The sequence below is a fragment of the Osmerus mordax genome, chromosome 4 (genome assembly GCF_038355195.1).
Source record: "Osmerus mordax isolate fOsmMor3 chromosome 4, fOsmMor3.pri, whole genome shotgun sequence".
NCBI lineage: Eukaryota > Metazoa > Chordata > Actinopteri > Osmeriformes > Osmeridae > Osmerus > Osmerus mordax.
Genome location: NC_090053.1, coordinates 1621063 through 1643024, shown reverse-complemented (window position 1 = coordinate 1643024; position 21962 = coordinate 1621063). Strand labels below are relative to the sequence as shown.

Genomic DNA, 21962 nt, shown 5'->3' with positions numbered 1-21962 from the left:
GTCTGTACTTTTACAGGAAGAGGAAGACAACACACACACACGCACACATGCACAGATACACCATCAGGCATCCTTGGCCATCAACAAAGCACACCACAGACTCCAACTGGACTCTGGACAACTTGTATTTCTAATTGGCAAGCTGGAAAACCCATTCACTCAGTGCAGACACTGAAATCTAAAACCTTGACTTGCACTTTCTAAAAGTAGACTGTGGGAGATGCGCATGGCCTCTGCCTGTCACCAGTTTAATTCATCTACCACTCCGGTACACAACATCCTCAGAAAAATTAAGAGGGTCATCCAGTGTTGTCTGTGTGCTGGGCAGCTCCATACAGCCATTCTCCCCGAGAGAAGAGGCTGTCCTCGTTTTTACGGGGACCACCTCTTACAAAAATTTAGGAAATAATGAACATTGTGGTCATGAGTTGGTTATGTAGATTGGATATCAAAGTTGTTCATTCATGTCATTCTCAGTTCGGGCTTGGCAGGACAATCTGTTTTTCTGCACCGGCGAGTTACATAAGGTTCTGTTACACTTGAGTACATCGATTCAGGGAAAAGAAGACAGGAGAAAAGAGGAGAAGGGAAGAGAGAGAGATAGAGAGAGATAGAGAGACAGATAGAGAGAAGGGGGGGAGTGAGAGAGAAGGAGGGGGGTAACTGGACCACTGAGTGTGTCTTGTTTTCAAGATGACCTTTTTTCTACACTGAACCTCCTGGTTTTGATAGGACTCTGTAGAGACATGATATGGAGACAGAAAATCTCACAGAAAAGTGATTAGTCTGTGGAAGATTCCGGTTATTGTAAAGCTGTTGAATGATAGACTGTAGGTAAGAGGGGTCTATGGTCGGACCGCAGAAAAGTGTCCGTCTGTGGATGAGGGGGGCTGTAAGCAGAGAGGTTGAGAGGGGGGATTCGGTGGAGGTTTCCAGTGCCTGCTGCACCTGTCTGGCCGGTCACTGAGTGAGCTGGCCAGGGGGGTGGGGGGTCAGGTGGTGTGGAGAGCTTGGGCTGCGAGGTAAGGGAAGAAGAGGAGGGGGGGGATGCAGGAGGTATCTGTAAATGTGATTCCCCTGAGAATCTCAGCTACTGGGTGCGCACCGTTACTATAAATAGCCTTTATTAGGTTTAAGTGGAATTAGTGGAGATGTTGGTTGTCAGCATGGCCACCGGTATACTGTGACAGCATACCCTGCACACGGGTACCCCGTAGCACACACACACACGGACAGAACACCACACACACACACACACGGACAGAACACCACGCACACACACACACACGGACAGAACACCACACACACACACACACACACAGAGTGGGTATTTGGACAAAAACAAAAGCAGAACTGAGCAGATTCCCAAACACATGAAGGTGCGACACATGAAAACAGCAGTAACTCCAAATGCAGTAAGAAAATGTAAACTTTATTGCAGTTTGTTGATTCTATATCAGAAAGGAAGAAAAGAAAAAACATGAAATGGCCCAGTCATCGAAATATGTACATTGCTGGTGCTGCAAGAATTAAGCACTGTTCATCCAGACACTAAGACAGAGACACAAAGGCACATGAGGTCATGCTCTGCACAGCATGTGGGATAGGAATAACATTAACCAAAGCTGTTCTAATAAATTATCCTACAGTACCACAACCATCATTTACAGGAAGGCCAAAAAAACAAAAGGAAAAGCTTTTTAGTTCTGTTGGGTGATCACAGTCTCTCCTTCATTCGTTCCAAGAGAGATTAAGACACTGACACACACCTGTGTGTAAGTAAGACATTTGGTGATTCAGTTCAGCTGCAGCTGTCCTGAGTGTCCTGTCCATACAGTAAACATTATAACAATTTTACTAATACTAATTTGGTGTAAAATGTAAGTATTGATTAAGCTATATAGTTCAGGTCCCAGGAAGGGGCTGCTTGTCAGTATTGTGCTAAATCTTTCAGTGATGGCTTTTATGAGGCACTTGACTATGTCGAGGCAGTAGAGGCAGGAGTTTATCGAGGCGATAGAGTTACAGCATTAAAGCAATCAGAGAGTATAACTGACTCTCTTAGCAACTTAAAGAGGCAGGCTCCAATAGGGCGGACTGTACAACTTTCTTTTCTCTGCGGATAAATTGATTTACGAGTTGTCGGCCAATCAGCTTGGATTCAGTGCTAACTTTGGAGAGATTTCAGCAAAATATTTCAGAAGATGCAATTCAACTGGAGGAGTTACTTGGAGTTCAGTTCGGTCCTAAGCTCTTTCAGACCCAGGACTTAATGTCTTAATACAGATACATGTGATTCTAGAACTTTGGAGGTTGTCAAAGACATCTTATAGAAGTCTGGTAATACATTAAAAAAGAGTAACCTATTAAAAGGATTTAAGATGACAAACTAGTATCTGTCAGGGATTGTGTGTATGCAGAGTTACTGTTACCATGGCAGGTTATCAGGTTCAATACTTGGATTTCATATTACACATGAGACCTTGACAAAAGGAAGCATCACCAAAATATAACTTTTGTCTGCACATGGTTTGGATATGAATTAAGTGCCATGACTGTTTTTAAGTTGTTTTAAGTGCTTTAAGGGGAAATGGCAAGTGATGATCATTGAGAGACTGTCAAGGAGTGAAAAACATGATTTGAGGTACATTCATTCATTATACATCAGCTCGATCGACTGATGGGTTCAAGTAAAAGTTCTTCCAATGAATGAACTTCAGTCTTCTTCAGAATCGTCTCCTATCAGGCTCTTTTCAAGCAGACACTATTTCACTATATGCTCTTGTCCTTTCGTTTTTTAAATCTTGTTTTGGTCTTTTTTGAAATTCATATGCTCTCCTTAAGCGCATGTGTTTATTTTTGTTACTTTGCTTCTCTGTAACCGGACGCAGTTTGAATGTTTAAAGACTGTAGAAAGACAACAAATGTAAACACACAGGTTTCTCCAGAACTTTGACACAATAAACATCTTGAAACAATCAGCCGAGAGGTAAAAACAGATTAAATTAAAAAAAGAAGAAAAAATTTACGTAAAGAAACTACAAGTCGTTTTCGAATTGTAAAGTGCAAGTATAAAAAAGATCTCTACTTCTAATCTCAAGAGACACAATCTTGAGACTCTCTATGGTCTTTGTGGAAAAGTGCAACTTGAGAACAGCACGGGTAAAAAAAAAATCAAGATGAATAACAGCATCAGGATGTCATGTGACATGGTGGTGGGTCATGTGACATGGTGGTGGGTCATGTGACATGGTGGTGGGTCATGTGGCTTCAAGAGCTCCTCCGTAAGAACACGGCCACACTGTCGAGGGGGACTGGATAGTCCTCCAGCAATGTGCCCCCATCAAAGACCTGCTCTCCCCGGGCCTCCTGCCACAGGAACCCTCCCTCCGGCAGGTAGATGTCCCTCTGCACTGCCCCCCGCTCTGTCACCGGGGCAACCAGAACCTGGATACACAGGAAACACAACACAACAAAACAAACACATTACAGCTGAACCGTGAGTTTGAGGATGGTTCTAACAGATTGTAGACTGTAACCAGTTTGGTTACAACCGCATCAGTACAGGTGCGGGACAACTTCCTCCTCAAAGTCATCCAAAACGGACACACCAGGAGCCCCTGGTTTAGCCCGAGAATCCTCCGGCTTATCAGTCACCTCGTCACCGATGAGGAACTGGTCGTTGATGGTGAAGGCGGCGGAGTCGTGTGGGTTGAGCCACCACAGCGGCCGGTAGATGGGGTCACCTGTCTGCTGCCACTCCTCTGCGTACCTCTCGATCAGAGGAGCCACAAACTCTTGATGGTGCGCTATGTATGCCCGTGTCAGGTTCAGCACCTGGACAGCAACACAGGAGAGAGGCACAGGTGTGAATGTCAGTCAGTCAGTCAGTCAACTGTGCCCACTGAAACCCTCAACACGCTGGCAGCCCCCAAAACAATGTCTGGTGTTCTGTGGAAATAAGAAGCAGCATCTGCTGAAGACATTACTGTCCCTCCCCTCTCAGACAGAGGACTGAGAACCAAAGAGTTGTTCATTGTTGACTTAGTGGTCTAACCCCCCCCCCCTTTCTTCCCAGTGTCTGTCTCTGCCTCCCTCCTCCTGTGCTGTAAGGCCAAACATCGTGGACATTCCTGCTGGGGCCATATGCTCTCCGGCCATCCTATGGCGGAAACAACAGCCAACCGCATTTAAAAGAATGTCATTCTTTGAGAGGATAGAGAGAACCGCTGGAAGAGATCTGACTGGGCCTTATGGAGGAACCAGGCATGCTGTGGCTTTTTCCTAAGGTCTGATTCACATTCCCAACCAGCCTGGTCAATGGAGGAACAGCCTGGTCACTGGATGAACAGCCTTGTCACTGGAGGAACAGCCTGGTCACTGGAGGAACATCCTGGTCACTGGAGGAACAGCCTGGTCACTGGATGAACAGCCTGGTCACTGGAGGAACATCCTGGTCACTGGATGAGCAGCCTGGTCACTGGAGGAACAGCCTGGTCACTGGATGAACAGCCTGGTCACTGGAGGAACAGCCTGGTCACTGGATGAACAGCCTGGTCACTGGAGGAACAGCCTGGTCACTGGATGAACAGCCTGGTCACTGGATGAACAGCCTGGTCACTGGATGAACAGCCTGGTCACTGGATGAACAGCCTGGTCACTGGAGGAACAGCCTGGTCACTGGATGAACAGCCTGGTCACTGGAGGAACAGCCTGGTCACTGGATGAACAGCCTTTGAAGGCCTCAAGATGCACAATCGGATGCACGCACACTTTCGAGTTTTCAAATGTGAATGAAAAGTTCTCCAACAGAGACTCTAAGTCTGAAGTCTATTCTCGTCAACAATATCTCACCCCCTCTGTGGTTTGAGGACAGTAACAGCTAAATTGACCAACGTGGAAAAACGGCAGCTCTCCAATACTATAACGGTAAAGTCCAATATTTTCTCTCTCGCCTTACTCCCAAACTGAAGCCTTTGTTCATCCCTCTGCCTCTCCCCTACCCCCACCCCTTACCCCTACCCCTACCCCCACCCCTTACCCCTACCCCTACCCCCACCCCTTACCCCTACCCCCACCCCTTACCCCTATCCCTACCCCCACCCCTTACCCCTACCCCCACCCCTTACCCCTACCCCCACCCCTTACCCCTTACCCCTACCCCCACCCCTTACCCCCACCCCCACCCCTTACCCCTACCCCCACCCCTTACCCCTACCCCCACCCCTTACCCTGTCACACTTGTCGATTACACATAGGAACCCTACTGTAATTGCCATAATAAAGTCATTTTCCAAGACTTGTCCTCAAGTTCATTATCATTCCTGACCGAGTGGCTCCCAGCCTAGAGGGAGGGTCGTAAATCTGATGGAGCCCCTAATGCAGAGCAGATGGGCTCCTAACCGCAGGTGATGCTAAAAGGGGCCAAGCTGTCACTCCCATCAGAAGGGGGGAGAGAAAAAAAACACACACACACGCACATACACGCACACACACGCACACACACACACGAACACACACGCACACACACACACACACTCTCCAGAGAGCCCCAGTGTTGCTGAGAGGAACCTGAGCTGGGCTCCACACAGTCAAACATATCAGTATCAGCCAGAGAACACCGCCTACCCCCCCCCCCCCCCCCGCCCTGCCCCCCTGCCCCCCCCCTGCCCCCTGCACCACGCTAGGGGCTGAGGTTGAGGCCGGGGGCGGGGATGGGGTTTGGGTTTAGAGATGGACCTAGAAACAAGCCGCTCCACAAACACTGGTGCTGGCTGACGTAGGGAAGGCTGCCCAGGGGGAACGGCTCAGGCCCCCCAGACCAGAGCCTGCTGGGTCAACTAACAACCTCCAAGAGTCAGGGTTAGGATTAGTCCATTGACAGGTCCACACCCTGCTCTGTGGGAGTGAAAGGACATCTCTCACTTTCTCGCTTCTTTCTTCAAGAACATCTAATTGGAAACAGTCCCCTTCTTACCTTGCCTGCACTAGGACTCCATGTGAGGTGACGGGCATTCAGTGTGTGTGGGATGCTCATGTGTGCTTGCGTCTGTGTGCGTGTGTGTGTTCCTACCCTTTCCTCTGCCCTGTCCTCTCCACAGACCCAGGGTGGTGTGTGTGTGTGTGTGTTCCTACCCTTTCCTCTGCCCTGTCCTCTCCACAGACCCAGGGTGGTGTGTGTGTAGGTGTGTGTGTGCCTACCCTGTCCTCTCCACAGACCCAGGGGTGTGTGTGTGTGTGTGTGTGTGTGCCTACCCTGTCCTCTCCACAGACCCAGGGGTGTGTGTGTGTGTGTGTGTGTGTGCCTACCCTGTCCTCTCCACAGACCCAGGGGGGTGTGTGGAAGCTGAGTACGGGGAGGAAGGCAGCAATCTCCAACCAGCGGATGAACAGCTCCTCATCTGTCACCAGGTCCCCAGACCAAGATCCACCTGGGATTAAGGGGTTAGAGATACAGATTCAATTAACATCAGAAACCAAATTAGAAATTGAGATTACAGACTGTATATAGGGAGATATAAAGGCACTGCTTTTTTTCATAAAATATTTTTTCAACCGTTTAAAACTTTTTTTCAAAAAAATGTTTTCGAAACTTTTCTTCGAAAATAATATTTAAACCTTTCAAAACTTTTTTTAAAAAGTTTTATTCCACAATAAATATTTCAAAAACTTTTTTTCTAAGGGCTGTGTAAAACCTTTATAAACTTTTTTTTCTCAAATATCTTTTCAACCTTTCGAATCTTAAACAAATTTGTAAAATATTTTAACACACATAGTGAAAGGAGAGGAGAGGGGAGAACAGCCTAAAACAGTATTTTAAAGCTGAGCAGAGCACAATGCAGAGTGCAAGGCCTTCTCCTAGGAACAGAATCTACACAAATACACCTTAGGTGGCAGTACAACATGGTCACGCCCTTGATCTGTAATCCCTGAAGGATGGGGCATCACGTGTGAAATGCAACCCTTTCTGAATGTATCATAACATGTCTGGAGGTGATTTCCAGACCATCCACCCCCTCACAGTCTCTGTCTCCACATCAAAGTGAATACTTGTCTGAGTCGTAGAATTTAGAACATTTTGAGAAACACATTTTGTGATGCCAAATCTCAGAATTTAGGAATATGAAACGTCAGATGTGGGGTTGCTTAAAATAGTGTTTCTAACAGCCGGTCTGGAGCAGAAAGACCAGCAACACATGATTTGTCTGAGCTCTGACTACAGCAGCAAGCATCCCTGGAGACCTAGAGGCATACATCAGTATTCATGGGAAATGATATGCAGATATTGTGTGGTGAATTTCCATAACTCTATCACCATCTAGGTGGATGACAACACGATGGATTTGAACTTGCGAAATGCTCTAACCGCTGAACGACACCCTCCCTGAGAAACGCCAATGTTAGGTGTGTTTTTTTGGTTACCGTCACATCGCTGTTGTTGGTAATATTGTAGGCTCATAGACTGTGGTATTACCTACTGCGTCGGGAATGAGGAAGTTGTACCCCAGCAGACTGTGGTGCAGCAGGGAAGGAATGAAGCCCTTCAACCCAGAGGTGCTCCAGTCTGACTGCAGGGGGGGCATCCTCACAAACAGGGGCTTGTGGCTTGACCTGGGATGCACACACACACACACACACACACGTGTAAGCACACACACCAACAGACACATACACACACATAGACCAAATGTGGTCATGACAAGAGGAAGAGTTCCGAGTGTTTGTGTCACTGTACTATCCAAAGCTGTAATTCTGTCCTTACCTGGTCCCAGAAGTCATGATGGCCGAGTCACCTATCTGGGCTGCTAGGTCTGCCAGCTGGCTTATGTAGTGGTCTCCCCTCAGGGTGGGGGGCGGGTGCAGGGCCTGGTCCTCGTAAGGGTTCCCCTCTGCTCCCTCCAGCTGCACGTACTCCATCCCCAGGCGGGCCTGCAGAGCGCCCACCCGGTCCAGGAACCAGGCCACCGCACCTGGGTCAGAGATGTTCAGCTTCACACAGTAGCGCCCCCGCCACTGGGTCAGCAGAGGGACCTGGTGAAAGGAGGAGGGAGGGTTGAGGAGGGAGGAAGGAAGAGGAGGGAGGGAGCGAGGAAGTAGGGGGGAGGAGGGAGGAAGGAAGGAGGGAAGGAGGGAAGGAGGGAGGACGAAGAGGGAGGACTTTCAGTATGCTAAAAACCAAATGTTTGCACATCCAGTAACATCCCAGTAACCATGTTCGACCATTGCAGAACCTCCACAAAATCCCACCACTGAATGAGTGCCTCTGCCCAGGATGGTTGAGCACCGGCCTGGGTGCGTGCTCACCAGGTGTCCATGGGGGGCGCCCGGGAAGCCAAGCCAGTGGACCTCCGATCCTTCCAGGAGGGACTTGTGGAACTGCGTGGTGTCCACGCTCAGGAAAGGGGACAGGGTGATGGAAATGTTTAGAAGCTTGACGAATGGGAAGTCCCTGGTCTGTCTCTTGTGTGTCCCTCTCCTCCTGCTGGTGAGGTAGTCATGGTCCTGGGGAAGGAGACACGTTCATACGGGCTTTTAACCTTCTATGCGTGAGCTCTAAATATTTCCGACGGCCCCCACAGCGTAAGTTATTTTTCCGAAACGGCAACGCTCTTCTGGGCTAAGTTACCCAGCATAATACTCGTAGCAATGCTACTACCATGCTAGTGTTACTTGTTAGCCTTCTCATTAGTACATTTTGAAGCCATACTAAAGCGTTTGTCGCATAGTTTTTGGCTATCGAAAAAAGATTCAATTGGAATGTTGGAAATCACATTATGAGGATATAGCTTGATACCTCATCAAGTCAGACATTTTTTGTCTGGGGCAAGGGTTAAGTTCAGGTCTAGAATTTAGATGGCGCAGATTGGCGGTATTTATACAAAGGAGTAGGTAGTAGTAAAATGCATGATTATTTTTACATAAGCGAGAGAGACAGGGAGGCAGCACAACAAGGTGCACTACTTCATGCTCTGCTAGACCCTCTCATAACAGAACATCGTCTGATCTGAGCCCCAGAATTACATGAGCCTAATAGAATTAGCTGTCGACCCGGACAGTTTTAGTCTGAACCCACAAGTAGAACACACGCAGTAAAGTTACGGAGTCGAGTTATGAGATTAAGACTTCCTGTGAATGTGTCATGTGCTTTAATCCTCAGGCATTTAGATGTTAAAGGTGAAAGGAGATTTCTGCTTATATAATACCCTGGCTGGGAAACATCTGAATAGACCACAGGAAGTTCCCCATGAATGAGAGCTAACTGAATTTACCACAGGTTGTGACACTTAATGGAAAACATTTGCATTTATTTTTTACAGGAAAATAATCACAAAGACCGATAGAGTTTTAAAATGTATGAGGAGGACTTAGTTTATTTTCACCCCTTCCACACACACACAGCCAGGACTACTGTCATATAAAAATGGTTGATTGTATTCTACTTGTGTTGGCCAATAGTGCATTGATTGGAGGGTTCAAGTAAAATGCCCTGAAACCTGCTAAGCTGGTCATGCCAACGTGTCGGTTCTGCATATGGAGCAAGAGCTAATATGGAAACTAGAAAACAACATTTATAGAGTGACTTCTAATTTATGAATACTTGTAAAAAAAATTGAATGCAACGGGTTAGCTGAGTTAGTTCATTGTCGCCTTTTCAAGCTTCTCACTTTTTGGGGAAATTGTGACCAACTTTCCATACTTAAACGAAAGCATTTTCTTTTAAATGAAATCATTAGAAAAGTAAAGGAGCTTAATACATTTAGATGTGATGTCAAGCTCTGCCGTTCTCCTCTTTCCATCTCTTTCTCTTTCACGCTCCATATCTGTCTCTCTCACCATTTCTCTTTCACTCTCCTTATCTTTCATTCTCTTGTTTTCTTTCTGTCATCTTTTTCTCTTGTTCTCTCTCTCTCACTGTCTCTCTTCATCTCACGCTCACTCCCTTTTCTCTCTTTTTCTTTCTTTCTTTCTGTCTCTATCCCGCTCTTCTCTTTGCAACATCACTCTGTAGATGTGGGTCTGATTCTGCTGAGCACGTAGTCTAACAAGGGATCCAGAAGATGGCCGCATCGGCAGGGTGTCTGGTTCACCTGAACCAGGACTGTTGCCTTGCCAACCCCCTCTATACCCTCCGCCCCTCCCTGAGGATGGATGTTTTCTCACGCTCAGATCAAGATCAGGTTCACAATGTTAACAGTTCTGGTTTTGAAGGCGCCTTTGATGCCAGCGAGGGGTTGTGGATTACGTAAACCCTGATGGGATTGCTCCCTTCTCAGTTTCATCATTTGCCTGTCTTGAGAAGTAGGATCTCAAAGCTTTGTAAGAGGGAGATGAAAGGACAGTTCCATTGTGGTGGGTTAGCCTTGCCTGCTAGTCTGAAGGACAAAGCCCTTAGAAATCTCCCAAATGTACCTGGATACACAGCCCTCCTCTCTGCTCCCCCCTTCACCCTGACTCGGGTAAGCCACAAAATAGTTGGTCTCCTCTGACCTTGACCATGCAAGACTACAGTCTCCTCACTGTACGGTTGATCTCCATCCGGACTCGCAGCCCAGATACTGTTTAGTCTATGTCAGTTAACTTTGGAGAGAGTGCACAATTACGCATTGCGGAACCGTGCGAATCTGGAGAGTCGGAGAGAGACCTACCACGTCGGAGAGGAGGGCGGTGGAATGTTCGTTGAGGCTGATGACCCCCTCTCCCAGCTGGTGTCTCCTCAGACGGTTGGAGAAGGTCCTCAGCTCCCTCTCCACCTTCGGCCCGGAGTCCACCTTCGCCAGCAGGCTCCAGAAAGGAAGCCTGAGACAGGGGGGGAGGAGAGACGGGAGCCCAGGGGGGGAGGAGGAGGGGAAGATGGGAGAGAGGAGATTAATTACATTTTAGTCATTTAGCAGACGCTCTTATCCAGAGCGACTTACAGTAAGTACAGGGACATTCCCCCCGAGGCAAGTAGGGTGAAGTGCCTTGCCCAAGGACACAACGTCATGGCACGAACCGGCAACCTTCTGATTAACAGGCCGATTCCCTAACCGCTCAGCCATCTGATTAATGAGGTTGGGGAGAGGCAGGCGAGGAAGGGATTGGGGATACAGAGATGAATACAGGGAAACGGAAGGAGAGGGTAAGATGTAGGCTGTTGAGCTGCATTTCGCGTAATTCATCTGTCTCTCCCACCATCACGAGTGCAGCCTAATCTGTCTCTACAAAGTGTGACAACGCCAGTCCATGCTCTTCAGATCAGTTCTGTGACACCACCCTAAGAAGGAGCAGGTTGAGATGGTGTCTCACCTTAAGATGTCCATGCTGGGCAGCTCCCTGCCAGGCTGTGAGAGCCGCTGCAGCGCCTCCTGGTGGACGGCCTTGACGTTGTGGCCCACGCACACGGTGTACTGCAGAGGCACACGCTCCATGCTGGAGGGGGACTGCAGGCAGAACTGCTGCCTGCTGTCTATGCTCATCTGCAGAGGCATATCCGGGGAGACGAGCACTGCCACACCTGAGGGACGGTTCAACAGAAGAGTGGAGGGAGGAGAGGGTGGTAGAGGAGAGAGGGGAGTGGGGGAGGATGAGAGGGTGGTAGAGGAGAGAGGGGAGTGGGGGAAGGGGGAGGATGAGAGGGTGGTAGAGGAGAGAGGGGAGTGGGGGAAGGGGAGGATGAAAAGGTGGTAGAGGAGAGAGGGGAGTGGGGGAAGGGGGAGGATGAGAGGGTGGTAGAGGAGAGAGGGGAGTGGGGGAAGGGGGAGGATGAGAGGGTGGTAGAGGAGAAACGAATGTGAGTGGGGAGGCTGGGCAGGAAGGAGGAGAGTGTGTGAGTGTCAAGGTCAAATTCGAAGTGTCTCATGTGGTACATGTATACACACAGAACCCACACCAGATATGTACCGCTTAAATCCCATCAAGCTTACACCCATAACGTGCCAAAAGACCAGACCTGTCAGGAACTGGGATCCCGTGTAACATGAACACATCTGATGTGTATTTCATAGGGGTCGTATTTCTGGGTTAAGAAGAGTCCCTCATGATTCAAAATAGTTTTAGGGTCACTGGTTGATAAAAAGTCAATCCGTGGCGGGTTCTGTGACCATGACATACAGAGAGAGTGGGTGGGGGAGGGAGGGAGGATGGAGGGGCTAGTCAGCTGATACCTCTCTGAGATGGAAGAGGCATCTGTAGAATGGGGGCTATGAGTGGATGTTAGGGTTGGGGTGGGGGTATGTCCACTGTGCTGTTTGTAACTTATGTTCAACTAGCAAATCTCGGTTCAACACATCCGCAAACCAATGTAGATTACAGCACTCAGGGCACCACTGTAGATTACAGCACTCAGGGCACCACTGTAGATTACAACACTCAGGGCACCACTGTAGATTACAACACTCAGGGCACCACTGTAGATTACAACACTCAGGGCACCACTGTAGATTACAACACTCAGAGCATCAGGAGTGTTGTATTTGGCCTCCTAGGTCTTCCATCCTTTTCCCTTCTTGCTTTCCCTCTCTGTCTTCAACACCATCCACCTTTCTCTCTCTCTCTCTCTCTCTCTCTCTCTCTCTCTCTCTCTCTCTCTCTCTCTCTCTCTCTCTCTCTCTCTCTCTCTCTCTCTCTCTCTCTGTGCTCTACCTCTCTCTCTCTCTCTCTGTGCCCTACCTCTCTCTCTCTCTGTGCCCTACCTCTCTCTCTCTCTCTGTGCCCTACCTCTCTCTCTCTCTGTGCCCTACCTACCTCTCTCTCTCTCTCTCTCTCTCTCTCTCTCTCTCTCTCTGTGCTCTACCTCTCTCTCTCTCTCTCTCTCTCTCTGTGCCCTACCTCTCTCTCTCTGTGCCCTACCTCTCTCGTCCTCTCTCCTAACTCTCCTGTTCATATGTGTGTCCTCCTCTTCGCTGCGTGAAACGATGAGATTATGTGAACCAGATAATTGGGTCCACAGATGTAGCTGCCCTGCTAGGAATGCCATCTGCCTCTCCAGTTACCCCCTCCCCCCAACACTCACCCCTTGTCACCCTGGCACGTCCTCCCCCAGCCCCCCAACCTCCACCCTCTCACCTATCCCACCTCACGCCTCTGCTCTCTCTCGGAGCACAACAGAACTGTTCAGAATCAACACTCCGGTAAGGCCGTGAAAGTCCTTGAAAGTTTTTTTTGAAATGTTGAGGAATGAAAGCCTCTGTCCTATCAGGTGAGTACAGATCATCGGCACTGTGATGCTCCAGGGTCACAGGAGCCATGGAAACAAGCATCTGTGCGTCTGTAGAGCTAGTCAACGACCAGTGAACATCCAGTGACGCTAGGCTAGTGTTCGTGTGTGTTTGCAACGGAGAATGTCAAAGAGATCTTGGTGACACCTCCCCTGCCTTTCCCCAAGTATTGAGTGGCCACAAGTCAACTGTTTATTACTGCAGACATGTGAAATAAGGCTTTACACTTGCTCCTGAATTTGAATTTTGGAGCACAAAGAATGTCAGAAAACAACAACTTTAGATTCTTGTTCAAATTCAGAAACATTGGTTTAAATGATTTGAATTGTTAACACCCCCAGAGGTTTAACTATAATTTCCTTGTTTTATCTTTTCAGTACATTTTCAATGACCAGGGTGAATGGATGTGTGCTTTGACAGAACAGTCCAGCTCAGCATGAAAAGAACCCTTTGGAGTGACCTAAGTCAAAGGTAGTGTTGGAGAGAGGAATGTCTCCTCAGAGTCAGAACAGCAGGCTCCACGATAAAAAAATAATAAAACAATTGTCTACTGCTTAATAGCTTAGTTTAAGAATGTTTTTTTAAGGTCAAGAAATTAGTTTTTTTTAACCAAAGACTGTCCTTAGATGTGTGTAACAAGGAGGATCTGCACAAAAAGCAGGAATCCATAACTGTCATTTAGAGAGAGTTACAGTTTTAGTGGCTTGAATTATGGCCAAAGTGGGGTGCACCAGAGGGAAGAAGCAAGTAGGGGTGTCTCTTATTTTTAGAACAATTCCTTAAATACTACCAGCTTCTCTGAAATATTTTCCACTAGCTCTTAAAAGAAAAATTGCACGGCTGTCTGAGCGTATCCCCTTACCTTCAAAGGGGCAGACACACAAAGGTAAAATGAAAAGAACGAGAAAAAAAAAAGAAAAAGAATGAATGAATTTTATTGGACAGATGTGAATGATGAATGTGAATGATACAACACACATGTATTGATTAAACGGCTGTTGAGAGTAACACAAATCAAAAAACTCTCACTCTCTCTTTCTCTGTAACACACACGATTCAGCATCCAAGAATAACAAGAAGGATTTATAAAACCATTAAGGTGCTTGGCTCCCCACTCCTCCTAGAGGGCCGGGGGTTGAGAGCGCCCCTGGGCTGACCCTGGGCTCCCAGAGGGCCGGGGGTTGAGAGCGCCCCTGGGCTGACCCTGGGCTCCCAGAGGGCCGGGGGTTGAGAGCGCCCCTGGGCTGACCCTGGGCTCCCAGAGGGCCGGGGGTTGAGAGCGCCCCTGGGCTGACCCTGGCCTCCCAGGGAGGGGTTAACTGGGTTTTACAGGGGCTTCTAGCCCTGGCTAAGGGGCGGTGCGGGACCTGGTTTGGTGCGGGACCTGGTTTGGTGCGGGACCTGGTTTGGTGCGGGACCTGGTTTGGTGCGGGACCTGGTTTGGTGCGGGACCTGGTTTGTTGGGGCCCTGGTTTGGTGCGGGACCTGGTTTGGTGCGGGACCTGGTTTGGTGCGGGACCTGGTTTGTTGGGGCCCTGGTTTGTTGGGGCCCTGGTTTGTTGGGGCCCTGGTTTGTTGGGGCCCTGGTTTGGTGGGGGTGGTGGTGGGCTTCTTCCTGCTGTTGTGGACCAGATGGTCTCCAGTCTTTTACCTGTCATATTTACACCATTATTTACTCCTGCGCCACACACTTACAGGCTCGTCAGCGGCTATGATACACGCGTTCACACATGGCTCGCAGTGTGTGGTGTCAGAGTGCGTACAGGTGGGTGTGTGTGGGCATCCTCAACAATGGAAACTTGCCCTCATACAAGAAATTGAGGATTCTACTGAGATCTCATTTCCATGGAGACTTAATTAATTGAATGTAAGGGAAATAGAAATGAATCAAGTAACATGGAGAAAAGATCACAATGCAAGGCACTAATGTTAATAGTTGTTATCCAGCACTATAGTAACAGATCCATGTTTATAGCTTTATACTACAATTCTGTGAAGTCATTTGTTTCCATCAATGCGTATTTTGAGTAAAAAATGTAAGTAATCCACCTCATTAGACCATTTAGATACACAGCAGCTGATAAAGCATAGTGAGAGTCTGTCACCAAACCAACATCCTACAACAGACACGTCTCTCTCTTTATGTGGTGTCCTTGGCAAGACCCTCGAAAACAACAAAATAGGAGATAATATCGTCTCAAAAAGTTAAACTAAAGACAGATTACCAGAAAGGTGATCTATTTAGAGCGGCAATAAAAACAACTTATGACAGAATCTTTCCAGGCATTTTGTTGTAATGATGAGTTGGGGAAATTTCAGGCCAAGCCATGAGATAAGTCTTATTTAAGTGTGTCAGCACAAAAAGTTTGAACCCATCTTTTGTCTGTGAATTATGTGTCAAACCAGAGGCGAGTGGAAAATAAGCTAATTTTAGGGTAAAATATTACGCCATAGTTTTCCTGTCTCATACATTTACAACCTTGAACTTCTGACTTTGTAACAAACTAAACTTAATTCAAAACATGCAATTCCCCTAAAACAGTACTTTGAAAATATCTTTGTTTTGCTTTGTTTTCACGTGGAAGGTCATTTCAATTTATCATCAAACTTCAAATGAGGTTTAAGTTGTTGTGTTATACAGTATGAGTGATTATTAGTAGTGAAGGACCAATGCATAGTTGGCCATACACTCATGTTGCTGACTTATCAGTCATGTCTTGCCAAGTGAATGTTAATGACCTCAAGTCGCACAAATCGTTTTTGGGGTGGTTTAAGCTCTTACGGCTATCAAACTCACTGGCCTTTCTTTTTTATTGTTGGGTCTCAGCAATATCTAATCCACTTTGAGTAGTCCCAGTTGTTCTGTAAAATCACAGACAAGTGGACTACCAAACCCAACTGACAACATTCTCAAAAATTGCTTTCCTGGACTCGCTGTCCCTTCTCCTTATCACTCTCTCTCTTTTAACTGCCATCCCCATTGGCTGTGCTACCTCCATCCCTCCGTCCCTCACAGTTTACACACTCATGGGTACAACCACACAGTTCTCTTGTATTTAATCTCCCTCTCTCCCTCTCCCTCCCTCCCTCTCTCTCTCTCTCTCTCTCTCTCTCTCCCTCTCTCTCTCTCTCTCTCTCTCTCTCTCTCTCTCTCTCCCTCTCTCTCTCTCTCTCCCTCTCTCCCTCTCCCTCCCTCTCTCTCTCTCTCTCTCTCTCTCTCTCTCTCTCTCTCTCTCTCTCTCTCTCTCTCCCTCCCTCCCTCTCTCTCTCTCTCTCTCTCTCTCTCTCTCTCTCCCTCTCCCTCTCCCTCTCCCTCCCTCCCTCTCTCTCTCTCTCTCTCTCTCTCTCCCTCTCTCTCCCTCTCTCTCCCTCTCTCTCTCTCTCTCTCTCTCTCCCTCCCTCCCTCTCTCTCCCTCTCTCTCTCTCTCTCTCTCCCTCCCTCTCTCCCTCTCTCTCCCTCCTCCTCTCTCTTCCTGTCTGCTCCAGTACGAGTAGCTCATGAGGCCTTCAAACACATGGCCAGTTTGGACCAGCGTAAGTAAGCACAAACACAGACCTGGTCCAAAAGTAAACAAGGCCACAGAGCTAAGCCCTCGTCTAGTGGATGTGTTCATGTACCTGCTGGACGGGCCCTGGTGCCAGTGCTCCACAGCTTGGCCCCCAGTGTTCCCCCTGCACTTGGATGGATGGATGGTTTACCAGCTCAAAAAAAAAACAGTTCTGTCATCCAGCTTCTGTGTTGTCCTACCACCTGGCCTGGCCTGGCCTGGCCTGGCTCTGTCTAGTCTGGCCTGGCTTTGTCTGATCTGACCTGGTCTGGTCTACTTGGCTTGGCCCAGTCTACCCTGAATAGCCTGATCTGGTCTGGTGTGTGTGTGCGTGTGTGTTCTTCAAAGTGAAGGGGAGAGACAAAGAGTTAAGGGGTGCTACTCATGCCTGCTGCCCTCTCACGGAGTGGAAAAGGGATTTAAGTCATGAGACTCCCTCCGTTAAGCCATTCACTGTGTTACTTAACAATGCAGGATGGTGTGTGTGTGCATGCTTGTGTGTGAAAGAGCTTGTGTGTGTGTGTGTGTGTGTGTGTGTGTGTGTGTGTGTGTGTGTGTGAAAGAGAGCGAGCATGAGAAAGTGTATTTGTCTTTGGATGTGTGTGTGGAGTGTTCGTGTGTGCTTTGTGTAGAGAATAGCCGATTGTTTGTGTCACATGATGATAATTATGGCCTTTAGTTAATGTTATGCTTTCGGACTGGTACAGCTGTCTGAGACACAGCTTAACGCTTTCACCCTTTAGCAGCTTAGCTGGGTCTAATGCACACCACACACATACTCACACATAAACACACACACAAATGTACAGAATGTATAACACACACATGCGCACACATACTGTATGTAAACACAAACACACACAAACACACACAGACACAAGCACATTTACAGGTGGAATGTTGACAGAAGAGCATTTTCTTTGTCACGTATGTTTGTGTGTGTGTCTGTGTGTGTATATATATATATATGTGTGCGTCTGTGTTTGTGTGCTGGTTAAATACAAATTACTCTAAGCAGGAAAGGGCTGGTGGATTTGCGACGCAGCTGCCCAACTGTCCAGTCATACATACCATACATAACTGACCTGTTGGTACAAGGTCTCCAAGGGTCATTACCACACACGTGCACACGCACACACACAATACACACAGACACACACACAAAGTACACGCACACACCTATGAAGAAAACACATTCACGGTACACAGGCGATTCTGTCACATTAACCATTTACATCTTACTGGGCCCTCCAGCACCAGAAGACAAATATCCAACACCCATATAAATAGCCCCCAGGGCTATTCATGTCGGCTCTCTCCTCTGTGCTCCAGCAACTCTCCCTTTCATAGAAACAAAAGAGCCCAATTATCCCGGCAGCCATAAGAGTTAATTTAAGACACTAGGTGGCTCATTGCCCTTTGTGGTCTAATCTCTCAATTAAGAAGCTGAGAGATGTGAGACTGTGTGATTATTTGGCGACCAGATGTCCTGCAGACCAGGTGGGGGTGGGGTGGCCCGCAGGATGGGGGTGGTGGGGGCCCGCCCATACTGAGGCAACAGGGGGTGTGGCCAGGCAGCAGGGGGTGTGGCCAGGCAGCAGGGGGTGTGGCCAGGCAGCAGGGGGTGTGGCCAGGCAGCAGGGGGTGTGGGGGATCAGCAAACACAACATAGGACCCAGGGCTTCCCTTCGTCCAACTGCTGAACTGCCCAAAAGGTGGACCCGACCCACACCCGCCTCTCACAACCCCACCCCCACCCCCACCCACCTCTCACACACCACCGCCCACCCACCTCTCACACACCACCACCCACCCACCTCTCACACACAACCCCCCCTCCTAAAGTGATTCCCAACACATCCTAATGCAACAACCACATCGGTAAGAAGTGTTTCCAATGCTTTGGTGTGCAGTCCTCTGATCGTGAATCTCTTCAGCGTGAATCTAACAGCTGACTGTACACGTGCGGTCTCAGTCTCTAAAATCTGGTCCGGTTGCCAAGAGGCGCGGTCTCTCACCTGACGAGCCCAGGAAGTAGCGCTCAAGGACGGATCCGAAGCCAGAGGGGTTGTCCCTCAGGTCGCTGACGGTAAAGGGCTGCAGCGTGGAGTTCTGCTCGTTGATTGGCCAAGTCTGACCTCGGACACCAGCGCCGCCGTACCAAGACACGTTGGTCATGGAGAAGCAGTCCTGGTGGAGGAGACACACGTCATGAGGTCATATCAAAGACAGGCTGAGACAGTCCTGGTGGAGGAGACACACGTCATGAGGTCATATCAAAGACAGGCTGAGACAGTTAGATGGATTGAAAGAGTGTGAGAGAGAGGGAAAGAGAGAGAGACTGCGTGAGAGCCATAACTCGTCTCAGAGGCTCAGATCTCTGTATAAAACACACAATACTATTGATGGGTTATTACTACCAGTTCCCTACTCTTCATATCAATGTCCCAGAGCTAGGATTTAGGTCTGTGGTGGGACCTTACTGAAAGTCAGACCCTGGTTACGGGTCTGTGGGATAGAGACAGAGAGGCACACACTACAGAGAGTGTGTGACAGTAAAGGTAAGAAGCACTGGATGCTGAGAGTTCAGAAGAGACGACTGGGCGTTGTGGGAAAAAGAGAATTACTGGGGCAGCAAAATTGGGGTGTTTAAAATGAAAAAAATGTACCCCCTTTATGTTGTTCGTATGCAGCATTGAACAAATGAACAGATTGAAATTTTGAACATTGAACATGTCTGAACATAAAAGAACACCCCATGGAAGTTTAAAGTATTAGAGTGTTGTTGATCATTAACATATGCCATTATATATTATACATTTCTTCTTAACAATACTGCTTTGTAATCAGTATAATTAAAAAGTTTAAGGTTAGGTTCTTTTTATATAGGCTGTTTCTTCACAATAGTTTGTTGTTAAATGATAAAAATGGGCGTTTATCCTTATTTGAGCATTTTGAGCATTTTTGTGTTTGCCAAGTCAGTGGAATCATTTGCTCCAAGTCTGTCACCTGCAACTCACGGGTGCTTCAAAAACTCATTACATCTGCTGGGACTCAACACATGACCGGGGAATGTTCCAATTGATAGATTAAATTTTCAAAACATCCGAATAGCTAATCCTTTTGGTAATGCGTTCACGGAAAAGTACAATGATTTAGCCACTTTAAGTAAAAACCAAACTCCATGACTCAGCACATTAAAAAAGGTTAACTCGAATTAAGTATTAGGTTACCTTTAACCACTGGACAATCCAAAAATGGACAGAGAACTTGATAATGGCCAAACTCTCTCAATTATTTTAAATATTAAAACTAAATTAATTCAAAAAGCTAAATTAATTACGAATTAATACGAACACAAAGATTATTAGTTGTTTAACTATTTGAATTGATTTTTTATTAAGATTGATGACATGTGTGGATATCTGGAGACAGCAGTTTAGTGTTGCATGCGGTGAGCGTATACAACGACGACAAACCGTAGGCTCCAGTAGCCTACCTTCAACTCTACATGACAGTGCACCGGCGCCCAGGTCATACGGTAACACTCTGTCTCCGTCTCTTCGTTCACCTCCAGCAAGATCTTCACGTCCGCCACAGAATCCCACGTATAGCAAAATTCGGTTTTGTTTAGCCAGCACAGGTTTCTGACAAACGGAACTTCGAGGTCAGGATTTCCCACATTCCCAACGTCAATCTCAACATAGGTCTTGTCTTCTGTCAGTGTCTGTATGACAAGTGAGTGTGTCCTTCTCTCCCAAATGAGTCCACTAAAACCACCTTTTAGGATCCAGTTCTTGTTGGGCTGATCTACCACTTGCCAGTATATAATCCCAATGGTCATTACAAAAAAGACGGCGACACCTAGACATGCGATAGCTCCTTTCCACGTTTCGTTCATCTCCTTCAATCCGGTGTCCCATGTTACCTCCGGGATGGGGCTAGGGTTCCTGTTTCGAGCGTGAGGCATGTTGATTTGAGATGAGCAAGAATCGAATCAAATAAAAAAATTATGAAAAAAATCCCTGTGAGTTAAAAATCTATGATGGTTCATCATGCCATAATGTTTGCACGGCGGCTGGGAGTAAGTTAGCAAACTTTTCAGATTTGCCGTTGTTTTTGCGCAATACTGCCAGATACAGAGACTTGTCATATGAAGGAAAGTAATCAAAAGTCCGACGGAGGAAAATGTATCACTGAAGCGTAGACTTACCGCATGCCGCTTCTTTAAAAGTGTTGCTTTTTAATGACATTGATCGCAGAGCAGTGAGCAGCCTAAGCTGGCTTTGGCAGCAGTGCCTACGAATAGCTTCTTAGACGCTGACTTGCTTGCCCTGCACTTTTTGCCCGGGTCTGACGTAACGCCAGACTGTTTCTTCAGAAAGGTAGAGAGGAGAGAGTGATTAAAAGCCGTTTGGCGCGGGGGGCTCGGCAATCACATAGCCGCCGGTTGGGTCGAGGAAGCCACAGCTAGGCGCGGGGGAGTGACCGGTAGTCACTTCCATCTGTGCGCCTTCTACACTGGACTGCAAGCTCGCCATTTGCTAATTCAATTGTTTGCTCATGATTATATGCTTTACTTTCCAATTTACAAATAACAACCGCTGTTCCATTTGCAACGATACATCCTTTTACGAAGGAGTTCAAACAGCCCTGAGCATTATTTATTATACGAATACACAATGCAAACAATGCACACCAGGGTGTCAGCCGAAGGGTACAACTTGGGAACACCACATGCCCAAGAATTAACGAGCACAATATTTTTGCATGCGTCTAAACATGAGAGAACACCTGACGTATAGTATTTCGAGCGGTATTGTAACAGTGTATCGGCCATAAACTCTGGTGATTGACACGCGTTATCCTCTGCGTCAAATGCGTTCCACTCGGGTGCGCGCGCGTAAATTGGGATCGCGATGCGTAAAAAGACAATGTAGAACAGTTTCGCTAATGAGATCAAACGTCACCTCATCCAAACAAGTGTGGAGAGTGGGCACACGCAACTGAAGGTGTTGGGGTATAAATTGGAAGCGTTTGTGTCTAGGAATTTTGTTTACGAGTGCTTTGTGGTTGAGCTATGTGGCTTGTGGAAGGTGACATTTGCATGCATTTTATCTGTCAACAATAATTGTGTAGGGAGAGCAGTGCAGTTGAGCTGCTGTCAGTAAGACTGGCCTTGCCGACCTGTGGTGTTAAAGTAGACACGGGAAACATG

At 47.6% G+C, this 21962-nt stretch overlaps 1 protein-coding gene across 2 annotated transcripts; it reads right to left on the bottom strand.

The window, feature by feature from the left end:
- Positions 1–1411: 1411 nt before the first annotated feature.
- On the bottom strand, positions 1412–20993 carry si:ch211-236l14.4 (SITS-binding protein). Of its 2 annotated transcripts, XM_067235552.1 has the most exons (10): positions 20244–20993; positions 18763–18934; positions 11287–11494; positions 10647–10797; positions 8305–8502; positions 7763–8031; positions 7475–7611; positions 6310–6431; positions 3658–3837; positions 1412–3447 (listed from the first exon to the last, which is right to left on the bottom strand). In XM_067235552.1, the coding sequence occupies exons 1-10, from the start codon at positions 20712–20714 to the stop codon at positions 3271–3273; spliced, it is 2085 nt and encodes a 694-aa protein (XP_067091653.1). In that variant the 5' UTR covers positions 20715–20993; the 3' UTR covers positions 1412–3270. The 2 variants fall into 2 exon arrangements, with proteins under 2 accessions (XP_067091653.1, XP_067091654.1); XM_067235553.1 differs by lacking the exons at positions 1412–3447; positions 3658–3837 and adding an exon at positions 4662–4700.
- Positions 20994–21962: the final 969 nt, after the last annotated feature.